The 12,300-nt window shown below is 41.3% G+C and overlaps 1 protein-coding gene across 6 annotated transcripts in view; it reads right to left on the bottom strand.

Moving 5' to 3' along the window:
* The window catches only part of LOC132990582 (MAP7 domain-containing protein 1-like), a 44,128-nt gene extending 32,621 nt beyond the window's left edge, over nt 1–11,507 (bottom strand). For 5 of the 6 annotated variants that reach the window (XM_061058870.1, XM_061058872.1, XM_061058873.1 and 2 more), the window contains exon 1: nt 11,138–11,507. In XM_061058870.1, the coding sequence (XP_060914853.1) occupies nt 11,138–11,195 (58 nt within the window). In that variant the 5' untranslated portion in view covers nt 11,196–11,507. The remainder of the gene's footprint in view (nt 1–11,137) is intronic. The other variant, XM_061058875.1, reaches the window with a different exon arrangement.
* Nucleotides 11,508–12,300: the final 793 nt, after the last annotated feature.

Here is a 12,300-nt window from a genome sequence, read left to right as displayed (position 1 = left end):
TCCTGGTCTTTGAGCACAGGTCAGAAACAGGACGGAGGAGACTATTAAAAGTAAAACCATGTTCTAAAGACAGATCTTGGGTCTGAACATCAGAGCTGAAAAGGTTCAGTCAGAGCGACGAGGAGCACGCAAACAGGATGTGAGCTACTCCACTTCAATCAGGAGGAATCTGCAGACGCTTTCAGCCTCAAAGAAGTGGGTTACCCAGTCACAAAGACATAAAACAGAGCCTAACATGAATCATAAATGGATAATCTATTATTCACTGTTTCCTCCTTCTCTGTTCACCAGAACAAGTTTGATACTAAAAATAAGGTTAAAGGTGACGAGTGAGAAAGGAGAAGGTTGGGGGGAAGACTTCGGCTGCTGACAAAAGCTTTTCTTGGAGACGCAGAGAAAATATCTCAGGCGATGTTTGTTGTGACTGAAGCTGCAGTCAGAGTTTCACTTCCTCAGTCGTGACCTCATCGTGAACAATTACACGTCTTAGGTGAGAAAACGTTAAGCAAGGCACTAAGTGTAAATAAGCTACGAGTCACCACAAGGTTTGTTTCTCTTCACAATGGAGGCTAAAACAATACAGAGACAAAAAAACCTCCATATGTACACAAACTCTACTCAAATGATTTCACAATGGGAGGCGGGCTGAACCGAGGTTTGGTAAACGCTACAACGGAGTGACAGAGAGGAAAGTAAAGAGAAAGGCCGACTACAAGTTTCATCAAAAGTTGGAGGTGAAGTTCCTAAAAACGGCATTCAATGAAAAGTTAGATTTGTTTTTAATGATAGTAAATGTGTCCAGTGACTTATGAATAGTGATTTTCAATGAAGGGCCCGATCTTTAAAACCTCTGTCTGCAGCCTACAAACCAACGGGTGATGTAACCGTGGTTACGTCCGGTCAGTGGTGGGAGGAGGTTTGTATTTATGGAAGGGCCGAAAAAACACAACACAGTGTTTAAGACAGGAAGGGTGGGAATTGTGTTTAAAAAAAATACCACTTACACGTACAGGAGACAATAAAATATATTTACTAGATTTGTCCACAGGGGGCGCCAAAGTACAAACGAACACAGGATTAATGATAGGGCTGCTTGATTATGGCAAAATACCAATTTTAATGATTTTGATAGATACAGAGATTGTGATTATTAAGCATGATTACTCATTGATTTCACAACTTCTTCCTCACATGCATTTATCAAACTTAAACTCTCTGCACATCGTGGTTTTAACCTAAACCTGGATCTATTCTCGGGTTGTAGACTGTGACCGTTTCACCATGGTAACCATGTGATCCATCTGATTTTCAGTTACACGTGTGTCACTAGTGCTCTCCTTCAGTCATACCATACTGGAAAACAGTGATTCAAGTGTTTTCTGGAGTCAAAGGCAATGAACGTCCGCTGTTCAGGTTTGAGAATGTGTTGACGATTTCAGTACTCGCACTGAACAATTGAGAAACAATGCTCAGCCCTGTAAAGCCGGAGAAACATTTATGTAACACAAAGGGGAACAAAAGGCAGAAACAAGAAGTAAACAGCAGATCTGCAGAGACAATGAGTCGCACTGCAGCTGATCTGTGTCCTGTTTATTTCTCTCATTACTGCAGAACACCAGCCTCCTGCAGACTCACACCACTTAATGCTGCTATACGTCTAAACACATCTTTTCTTCATCTATTGTAACAGCTTTCCTGGAGAAGTCTGGCCAAAAAGAGACACAGAGACACAAACGATTTTCTCTCTGATGAAACATCAAAGTTGAGTTTCTGCAGCTGCCCTTCCACTCTCTTGTTTTGGCCTCATAAGTAGGGCATAACTCCGTCTGGCTGACTAATGTTGACCTGGCAGCACGCGGAGGTGTGATGATGACGGACTAAGTTTAATCTCAGCTGAGAGTCCGGTTTCAGTGCAGCGAGGGGCTGAGTCGTGTTGGTCACAGCAGGTCAACAAGAGACGCCATGACAACTTGATAAACTACTTTCACAACAGACGTGTTCATATTGCATCTTCAGGAGCTATTACATGGGATTGGATCAAATTCGCTAAGACATGAACGACTAGCAAGCTTGCAGATGTGTTTAATTGGGCAATTAAGGAATGTTCAAATGCACAAAATTATTATTTTCAGGCCAAAAAGTAAAACAAGTTATGACTGCCCTCATTGTATTCCCTTTAAGCTGCAACTGTGCACTTTTCATTGGGGCTAAAAAAAGCTTCTTATTTCAATGACCTCCATATTAAAGCCACTATGAGGAGTTTTTCACTTCTTATTAAACAGACTCAAATCAATACTGATGTCTGTTTATGCACTTTGAAGGCAAACGTGACCAACAGGGTCAAGACTGAAATTAAATTTTTGATGTCTGAAAGTGTCGCTGCAGGGGAGGGGTCAAACTAAGATTATTAACAACGCGCTGCAGAAGACGGCTTGTTGTGCATTTTGCAGCAATGACTGTCACTGAGTGTTTAGTTTCACTATATTAAGAAACCAGGATGAGATTTTTTGTCATAAAAAAATCGATCTATACACGTACAGGACAGAATCTGCAGAGAGATAAGACGTGATGCGTTCAATACAAAGGAGCCTTTAAAGAAATTCAAATAGTATTTTTTTTTGGGCCAATATAAAAGTTAACTCTTAATTCAATGTAAGATATATTTTAATAATAGAAATGTAAGACAAAAAAATCATTATCATTCATTTTCTGTGTATTTTAATGAACATTTTTACATTCATAATAGTTACTTTAGGTCGTGATCTTTTAGGAAAACGTTTAAAATCTTTTGAGCACCTTTTTTTTTTATCCATTATTGAAAGCTTGGTTCTTAAAAGTCATGATGAAATATTAAACTTGAAACTTAAATCATCTGGATGAGGCAGCTACACAATCAACACAACTGTAGGTTTGGCTTCTGTTCAACTGTTTTATGGAAATGACTGGAGGACACTAATGAGCTTCACCGAGGTCAGACAACATCTCTTATCGTCAGACACATCAAACTTGGCAACCGAGGCCGTGTTTAACGTCAACATGAAGCCCTTTAAGAGGAGACAAAAGTCTGACAAAAGACCAGCTGCAGACAAACTCTATCGATATTTTTTTCCATCCTTGGGGAGAGTTTTTCAGGAACCATTTCCGAGCATGAAACAGAAAACACAACGAGCTGCCGGCTGTCTGACTGCATGGAGGAGGCGGAGCGGCGTCACCGGAGGAGGCTGCAGAGGTAATCAATCGACTGGAGCAGCAGCAGGAAGGGCTGCAGTGTAACAGGTCGAACGCCTTGCTTTGAGATAAACAGGAGAAAAACACTTGGAAAGGTTTGACAAACAGACGGAGAAATCATCTGACACACCACATGAGGAAGCCTCCTTACACAACAGAAAGTGAAGCTTTTCTCTTCGCAGTGTTTAAGATCTGCTGGTAGTCGAGCTGGATGGTCATACAATGATGCTTTTTATTTTTCATACGTGTTGTCGTCCTCAATTCAAGATTAAATTAGGTTGCAGTGGAGCCTGTGGGTCCTGTGACCGAGATGTTGAGTGACGAGTGACAAGTAAGTGTGTGTGTGTGTGTGTGTGTGTGTGTGTGTGTGTGTGTGTGTGTGTGTGTGTGTGTGTGTGTGTGTGTAAGTGGACAGCACGTCAAATGCTAGCTCCATCAGGGTTGTTATCTGCACACACACACACACACACATACACATATGCACTTCAAAGCAGGAGGACGGAGGGTTGGGGGGGGGTGTGCATCTGTTAGTGCTTCCCCCGAGGTTGGAATACCACATCAACAAAAACATCCAGTGCATGTCGCAAGGCAGCATGGGTAACTGGGGAACAAGCGCAGAGACAGGAAACCAAACTAAAACAGCTGAGAACGCCCGAGAGGAACAACATCCAAGACAATCACACTGATGTTGTTCTGGTTCCTAATATTGTTCTGCACATATTCACTGATGACGTCCTATAAGAGGGAAGAACATTCGCATTTGCAAAATGAAACCAAACGTCCGCCGATGGTCAAGAAAGTGAAATCTGAGGGAGCTGCAGGATAGAAGAGGAGAGAGGGGGTGCCTCTGGGTTAGCTTGACAGGCCCTGAGGACATAATCAATACTGAACGTCTAATAACATCACAGGGAATTTTTAAGATAAATTAAAGCGCTCGTTATTTTAGCACTCCTTAAACCGTGAGATAGAAGCTTTCTGCTGCATGGTTAGGGGTTAGGCCTGTTCAGACGTCGATATAAATATTGAGAGTATAGCTTTAAATGCAGAATTGGGTTTTGCCAATTAAACCAGTCTGTCCACCAATCAGAGCCAGTCATTCATAAACCTTGTCCCAACACTAAAAAAACTGCTTAAATTCTATTTCTCTTCTCTTGGCTGGAAACAGAAATGAGCGTGTGCTTCCAACAAAAGAGGTTCAGACTTTAATGCCTCCAACATGAATCCATTGTGACTACTGTTGGAGATTTAAGGTAATTGATTACGTGCTAAAGCTGACAACAACAACTGTGCATGTGCAGCGGGAGGAGCTGCTGCTTACAGTAGCACAGTGTCTAGGTTAATCTTCTCAGTCAGGAACATCTCTAGGTAAAATCACAGTTTGGATTATTAGATTATTGCATCAACTTTTGATTCCTTGGATGACAAGTCCGCTCTTTAAATCATCTCCACTAACATGTGCTAATGTTGGTTTTCTATATCCCCTAATGTCCTGCAGGTTTGTGAAGGTGCAGAACAATACGTAGGCCTACTACCAGTTAAATAAATAAGTTAGTCCAAATAGAAAACAATCTACATAAATGTTAATTAACTAATGGATGATGTCTCGTCTGACTATTTCTGACCAGGCGGTTGACAACTGTGATTTATTTCTTAATAAATCATTCAAGCTAGTTTCTTTTGGGGCTTTTTTTTTTTTTAAATTGAAAGAGAAGTGGACAGAGTCAGAAACGAGGACGAGGGAAGCCGGGAAGGAGCTGCAGATCCGAGTCGAACCGGGGCCGTATGATAGGAGGAGGATAGCCTCCATATATGTAATATAACTAAACATAACTAAAAGGCTATCTGGAAGCTTTTACTTTTCAAAAATCCTCTGGTTCAGTCAGGAAGTGACTTGTTTTGCATTTCCAGAAGCAGCAGCAGTGATTAATGGTTAAGGAGAAATGGGTAGCAGTATTATTGTGTTTGCTTGAACATCTAATAAGAGCACTGACAAAGACCAGGAAGGGTCATATTTTAAAGTGCAGGGCTCAGACATCATGCAGGGATTCAACAGGGAAAGACTTCAACTATTTGTGTTTATTGTTGAGTCAGATTATAAGAGCCTCTTATTTATGGTTTTATTGCCTCAACACGAGCTCTAAAACAGTCCCATATGTGTAGGTGTTGACTCAAGTCTATAGAATGTGATGTGACAGATCCCTTTATGACTAAACTCTGCCTCACAACGCTGCCTAACAGGATTATGCCGCAAACAGGATTATTAATATCAACGTCCCATTCATGACTTCTGCTTTTTTTTTAAACGTCGGATAGGAAAGGAAACATGACTAATCTGTGCATAAGCTCTCAGGAAGCTACATCCTTCTCCTTCATCATACCGGGGGCAGCAGAGCCTGTGGTGTCATGGCCGTTGATTTATAGCATCTGGTCACAGGGATCGCTGACGTGGAGGGAAGAGGAGAGCGCTATACGGTCTGCTCAGTCCCCTCCTCCTTTCTTCTTGAAGGATCCTGCTCGAAACCAAAACAACAAGTACAGCCATCGACCCCCCCCCCCCCCCCCCCCCCCCCCCCCCCCCCCCCGCTCACGCTCCAATTTCTCAAGAGTCATTCTATCCACACCCAAAACCTCTCAGCACAAATCACGGCTCTCCCACACAACCACTTACAAGAATTCAAGGCCCCGAGCCGCAAATGAGGCACAGTTGGCAGAGCTGCGAGAACCTGAGCCAAGTCTGACTTCAGGAGTTCAGAGCGGCTTTGTGTCTGCAAGTTTCACTTTGTATCTCAACTTCAGAGTCAGAATAAAAACTCAGCAGAAGTAAACATTGAAAATCAGAACTGTAACAATTACTGGAGTCACCGAAAAATCAATCAAGACAAAATAAATCTGTAACTACGTCTTTAAGACTTTTACATCGTTGTGACATAACAGTGTTAGCTTACTAGCTTAGCCTGCTCCTATAAAATTCTCTTTTTGCTGTATTTTCATAAAGACATATTTAGTTACAAGATGAGGACAAAAGTGTTTGAAAAATGAAACTATTTTTAGTTGGGGTTGCTTGAACGTAAACTTCCCCAAATCCTATAAAAAGTTGCTAACGTTAGCTTAAACTCTGATGTCGGCCTGGTAGCACACACCGAAATGCATTCAAACTGGGTTTAACACCAATTTATTCCATGAGCAGACTGTTGAAAGGGATTTTTTTTTGTACTATATCCTATGAGGGCACAAAATAATGTGGTCTGAATGATTCTTTTGAGTCATTGCTTGATTTAGCTACTACTCTGGAACTGCGCTAGTTAGCAGCTCCTTTAAACTCGTGCACACTATTACAGTCTAGGAACTGTGAATGGAAGGTCGTAATTGGCCAGATGAGGTGTCAATCGAAAGGTCAGATTGCCGCCATCATTTTGATGCATTGCAGTCAAACATATTAATTCATTAATATAAATCAATACAGAAAATAAAGTGGGAAATAGGGAACAGATTTGGCTAATTTAAAGCAGCTCTTGGATCTTTAAGGACGTAATGCGTCACTTTGGATAAAATCTTTAATTGATTTGGATCGTGGGGACCCTTGATGATGCAGCAGGACCGTTTTTGATGTAACATTATGATCTGGAGGGAGGGTACAGTAAATCTTCAAACGGTAAGTCAAAATGGTCTGACAGATGCGTAGATTGTGGTTGCTGTGGTGTTTGAATCAGCACACACACCGGCAGCTCTATTGTGACGGCTTTATTGTAAATGGCCGTGTAATATTGTCATATGGTCGTCATAATGCAGACTAAATGAGTGAGACAAAGGTTGGATTAAGTCCTATTAAAGGATAAATAGTTTTTCTGAGTCTAGAAGACAAATAGTTTAATTTATGGAAAAAGACGTCCAACAATCAGTTGATCAAAAAAAATCTGACCAATCAGATTCAACTGTGTAAATCCTTAGTTTGGGACACCCCTTATTTACAGAGTATCACTAAAGCAACATTTTCAAGAGATCATTTCGGGCTCTGGGAAATTCTAACAGCATTTTCACAGTTCTGACTTTGACATTGTTACAGTCATTTTCAGATACTGAAAATCATCGTTAGCTGCAGCCCTCCTTCTAAACAACTCTGAGTATTTACCGGGTCTATTTACCAGACCATGGTTACTTCTTTTCTGGAGTATAATGGTGGAGGACAAGTAATGATAGGGGCAAATCAAAAGCTGCAGCAGGGTGGTTTTCCAGGCCAAAAATCTACATTTCCAGCCGGGCCGGGGGATGACGGATGCGTGCCAAGAACATAACGTCAGCGTGACTGGGAAGCTCGCAGGGCCAGAGGGAGTCCACGTCTCATGATTACTTCCACAGAGGAGCGTTTAACTCCTCGCTGGGACTCTGCCTGCGGGGCAGCAAGGCCGGAAGTTGATACAGTGACACTGCAGGTATCAAAGGAAAAAGGAAGTCTCACATATTCTATTTAAACTCTCATTGAAATAAGCAGAGGGGAGGGGGGGGGGGGGGGGGGGGGGGGGGGGGGGGGTTTCACTCCCCTTGACACAGAAGGTGGATTGTTTCAGCGCAGGACGGTGGTGCCACTCCTATTGTGAGCCGAACACACAAGAGTGTCTTTGAACATGTCATGTCTTGGGGAGGCTTGGTTCGACTCCAGGAATGCCCAGATAGTAAGAAAGGAAGTTTCAAAGTGTGATAGATGCCCCTGGTCTTTTCTACACAGTGACTAGATTCAGAAACACCAGCAGACATTACTTTGCTTCTCGGCTGATTGTAAGAGATGTCAGGAGAGAGTACGGTGTGTGTTTGTGTGTACAATGCAGAGGGAGGGTGTACGGGATTTGGATGGTCTACACGCATTAGGGCTAAAACCAAAGATCCGCCGACCTCAGACCTGAATAAATCACTTTGATACGGGATTACGATCCCCTCTTCCAGCGCTGCGGGCACACCAGGCTGCACAAAGCCAACAAACCCTAGTTGGCCTTTTTCTTTCCATCTATCTTTTTTTTTCCCCCCAACAAGAATGAGACTCGCAGCTCTCAGAAAGGAGTCAGAGGAGGAAGAATGTTTCTGTTTATCCAACGCCTCGGCCGCTTTTTTTTTTTTTTTCGGCATCCAGCATTCCTCCTCATCATAACGTCACATGTTGATCCGACATACTGCGTGTGCACGAGGACCGCAACCAAAACATCCTGGGTTTTTTTGTTATGGATTGCTTATCAATGGATGGTTTTGCTCCAGAACAATACGAGCTTGTTCTGCATTTCAAACTACCTTCAACATGAACTTCACCTATAAGAGCAAAGTCTCGTACTTTGGCTGAATTACTGGCACCAAAAGAAAACCACAAAGTTAACAACCATGCCTCAAAAACACAGGAAATCCCCCCAAATAAATACAAAGCCTAATTGTTCAAGATAACAATAGAACAAAGATATAGAAGAAGAATAGAAGATACTTTAAATCTTCAGGAGCTGGTTTCCTTGAATGTTTTTAAAGGTCGTCTTAATGATCTGGAGGCAGAAATATCTGAGTGTAGATGTTTTAACTCGTATTTGCCCTTTTTGATCGTTTTGTTGCTCATGACTTATGACAGATTCTGATGAATGGTTCTTTTTGTGATTCCTGTATTTATGTTCATTGTTGTCAAGTGTTTTATGTCTGAAATCCTGTGATTGTGCTGCTGCCTGTCTTGGTCAGGACGCTTCTTGTAAAAGAGATTTTTAATCTCAATGAGACTTTTTCCTGGTTAAATAAAATAAAATTTAAAAAAATAAAGAACAAAATTACAAACTGCTATCCACTCAGCCGCTATACAACCAGCATCCAGTAAAATCTGTACTCAAATTTAGCTAAATATGGGGTGCCAGATAGCCTCGAGGCGATGTCACACGCCCCATTCAGTGACTACAGTCCTCATCGTAGCAGCCGTGGGTTCAAATCCATTTGCTGCATGTCAGCCTCCAATTTCTCCTCCCAACATTTCCTGTCTCTCTTCAGCTGTCCTCTCCAATAAAAGGCCAAAAAATGGCTTTGTCCGAGTCTTATTTAGATCATTTTAAGGAGTAAACGCTTGTTAATGTCAGTTCACACATTCTGTCAGGATGTTCAGTTACCTCCAGTAGATATTCAGATAACTGATGTACTACCCAGAATTGTAACACCGGTGCTACAACTCAAAACTGAAGACTTGCTTATAAGTCACATCGATGTTTTTCTGGGGAGGGGGGGGAGGGGGGTACTGGTGTAAAAATGGGCAAAACCTTAAATGCGAGCTCTAACTGACATAACAGCACTATTGTTGTTTACTGTGGTACTCTGAAAAGTCTTCTTTACTCTTATAAAAACAGCAGTTGTCGGTGGCAGACATGATAAATGAATGGAAGCAGCACGTCTTAGTTCTGGTGAAACAAGGTCATATTTATGAAAGGCTGATACGTATTTGTATCGGGCTGTTGGGGGGGGGGGAAGGGGTCCTCACCTGATTTGTTTTTTTTATTCTAGGCAGCATCACAGGCGTTTATACAGGTATGGTTTCATAACAAGTCTAAAAATCTGCAGGTCAATATGTAAGAAGACACTCTGGTCTGAGATAGCCTCAGATTGTTTTATGCAATATGTTTAAAACAAAGCACAATATAAAGTCATACATGAAAGATTCCAGTATCTATCCATCGGTCTGTACGTGTACCTCTATACTCCCACACATGCATCGAGCTGTGATGATATAGCTCGCCTCGGCTGACAGAAAGCTGCAGCAGATGCTGGTCTGTCCATTTAACACTCTCCACATCGAGTGGAAAGGGGGAAAGAGGAGTGGGGGGGGGGGCTGCAAATGAATAGAGTCACCTTCTCTAACCAGAACACGGGTCAAGGAGAGACGAGTGGAGGAGGCGGAGGCTGCAGCCCGAGGATTGTCATCTGTGCTCTCATGTGGTCTTATGGATGGATTATTTATGGGAGTTTGTTGTGATTGAGTTACGTATATATACATATAAGAATATATATGTCAGATATAGAAGTCCAGAAATGACCAAAGCTATCCACTTTAACAATAAAACCTTCAGACCTGGAATCATAACAGAATACATGTCATCTATAAAACTTGAGAAGTTATCGTAAATATTATCCAAAAATTTGAAAATAAGATAATCATCATAAGGAAATGTCAGGATTTCATTTACATTATTTAGTATGTTAAGCACTAGAGGAGCTTATTAATCCATCATGAGGAGGATTTTACTGATAATAAAAACTGCATCACATGCAAAAGAGACAACATCAGTCAGAGATGCAGATGTTGAACCTCTGCATTAAAGTGCTCCTGAGCAAGACCCCAAAAGGAGACAGAAATATGTGGGGTTTTTTCCCCCCACCACTGCTTTGTTATGTTTCATTTCTCACTAACATCGTAGTGTATTCGCTCTTGTTTTTCTGCACCAGCTCTCCAGTGGTTGTGTATCTATGAGGGCCATTTTTTCACCCAGCGCACCACTGACGTGCTCGGTAATGGAGACCAGAGCGCGGTGCAGCATTTCCAGGATCTGTGCCGGTTAGGACCCGCCTGTTAAAGAGGGTGCAGAAGACCCCGCTGTTTGCTGCGCAGGAATTACAGCAGGGTTGCCAGGGCGTATGAAACATCCCTTATTTTCACATCTGAGTGGGAGAGGGAGCTCATGTGTTGCAATGCTGCAGAGTCTTTAATCCAACTGTGCTCAATGAAAACACTGACACGCATCGATTATGAATGGTGGGATAAAAGGATTAGGGGAAATAACAAGGGGATAACATAATTTATAATCGAACCCCCCCCCCCCACCACCACCACCACCACCACCACCACCACCACCTTGGTTCAACACTAACGGTATTCATGACCTATTTTCATGAATGTCTGATTACTCACTTTTGTCTGTTATTGTCAGCTTCTCCTCGAAATGATGTCCGAGCTCTTTATAATCCATTCTCTCCAATCAGGCGGATCGCTGTCCCGTTCCAGTCGCTGTCATTCCTCAGAGTCCTCCCCGAGTACAGGAGATGAAACTCCCGGTACAGATCGCCCAAACACGCCCTTAGTAAAATCCAACCGGAATAGATCAGCAAAAAAAAAAAAGTGACAAAAAAAAATATTTACCGAAAATGAAAAGATGAAAAGGAACACTTAAAAAGTTTCAAAATGTTAAATGAGAAAGAAGTTTGTTTAAAAAATATTGTCACGTTTGAATCCACAGGGTCGTTGGAGGAAAATGTACAGTGCGGGAATAAAAAGCTTCAGTGAGCCGCAGGATGGGATGGAAGTTACAAAGCACGAGAAAGGCGTTTCCGTTACAGAATTTCAAAATAAAATCAAAATCCTTTTTTTTTTTTGTGCCAAAAGCACAACACAATTTTTTCCAGAGATTTCATCAGCATTTCAGGGTTATGGAGTTTGCAATGTTGATTTAGAAGATTGAGCTTAGTTTAATAACACTTGACAACTGAGGAAAAATCTGAAACATGAAAGCAATGCAGATAAAGGCTCAGGACACGGTATATTTTGGATATTTATATATATTATTATTGGGTTTTTTTTAATTGTTTTTTTATTATTTGGCTATGTTTAATTTCAATATTTTATTGTTGCCATTCATTGTGGACAGCAAAGAAAGAATTTCATGGTACAGGGAAACATGTTTCCTACTGTGCACATGACAATAAACATTTTTAAATCTTTTTGAATCTTTGAAGGTAGCCTCAGTAGTAACAAGTGGATCGTAAGTTTATTTTGTTAGAAGATGGTATGTAGGGAAGAGAATTCACCTCTTTTCTATTCTTTTCATGGGACTATACACATTTAAAAAAATATATCTATCTTTTTGACTTACACAAAAAAGGATATTTACAAAGTTTTCTGAGTAATAGCCTCAAATTAATCGCAATAATGTAGAAAGAGAAGTTGAAAGGATACTCACTGTTTTCATAAAGAATGTCATTTTCTCCAGAGGATCTGACAACAAGTTAAGACAATAAATTAATGTATAGATTTTGTATATAAACAAATCAAAATAAGAAAACTGACTGGATGATGAA

Source organism: Labrus mixtus, chromosome 16 (genome assembly GCF_963584025.1).
Source record: "Labrus mixtus chromosome 16, fLabMix1.1, whole genome shotgun sequence".
NCBI lineage: Eukaryota > Metazoa > Chordata > Actinopteri > Labriformes > Labridae > Labrus > Labrus mixtus.
Note: the sequence above shows the minus strand (reverse complement) of the source record. Positions and strands in the feature narration are given on the sequence as shown.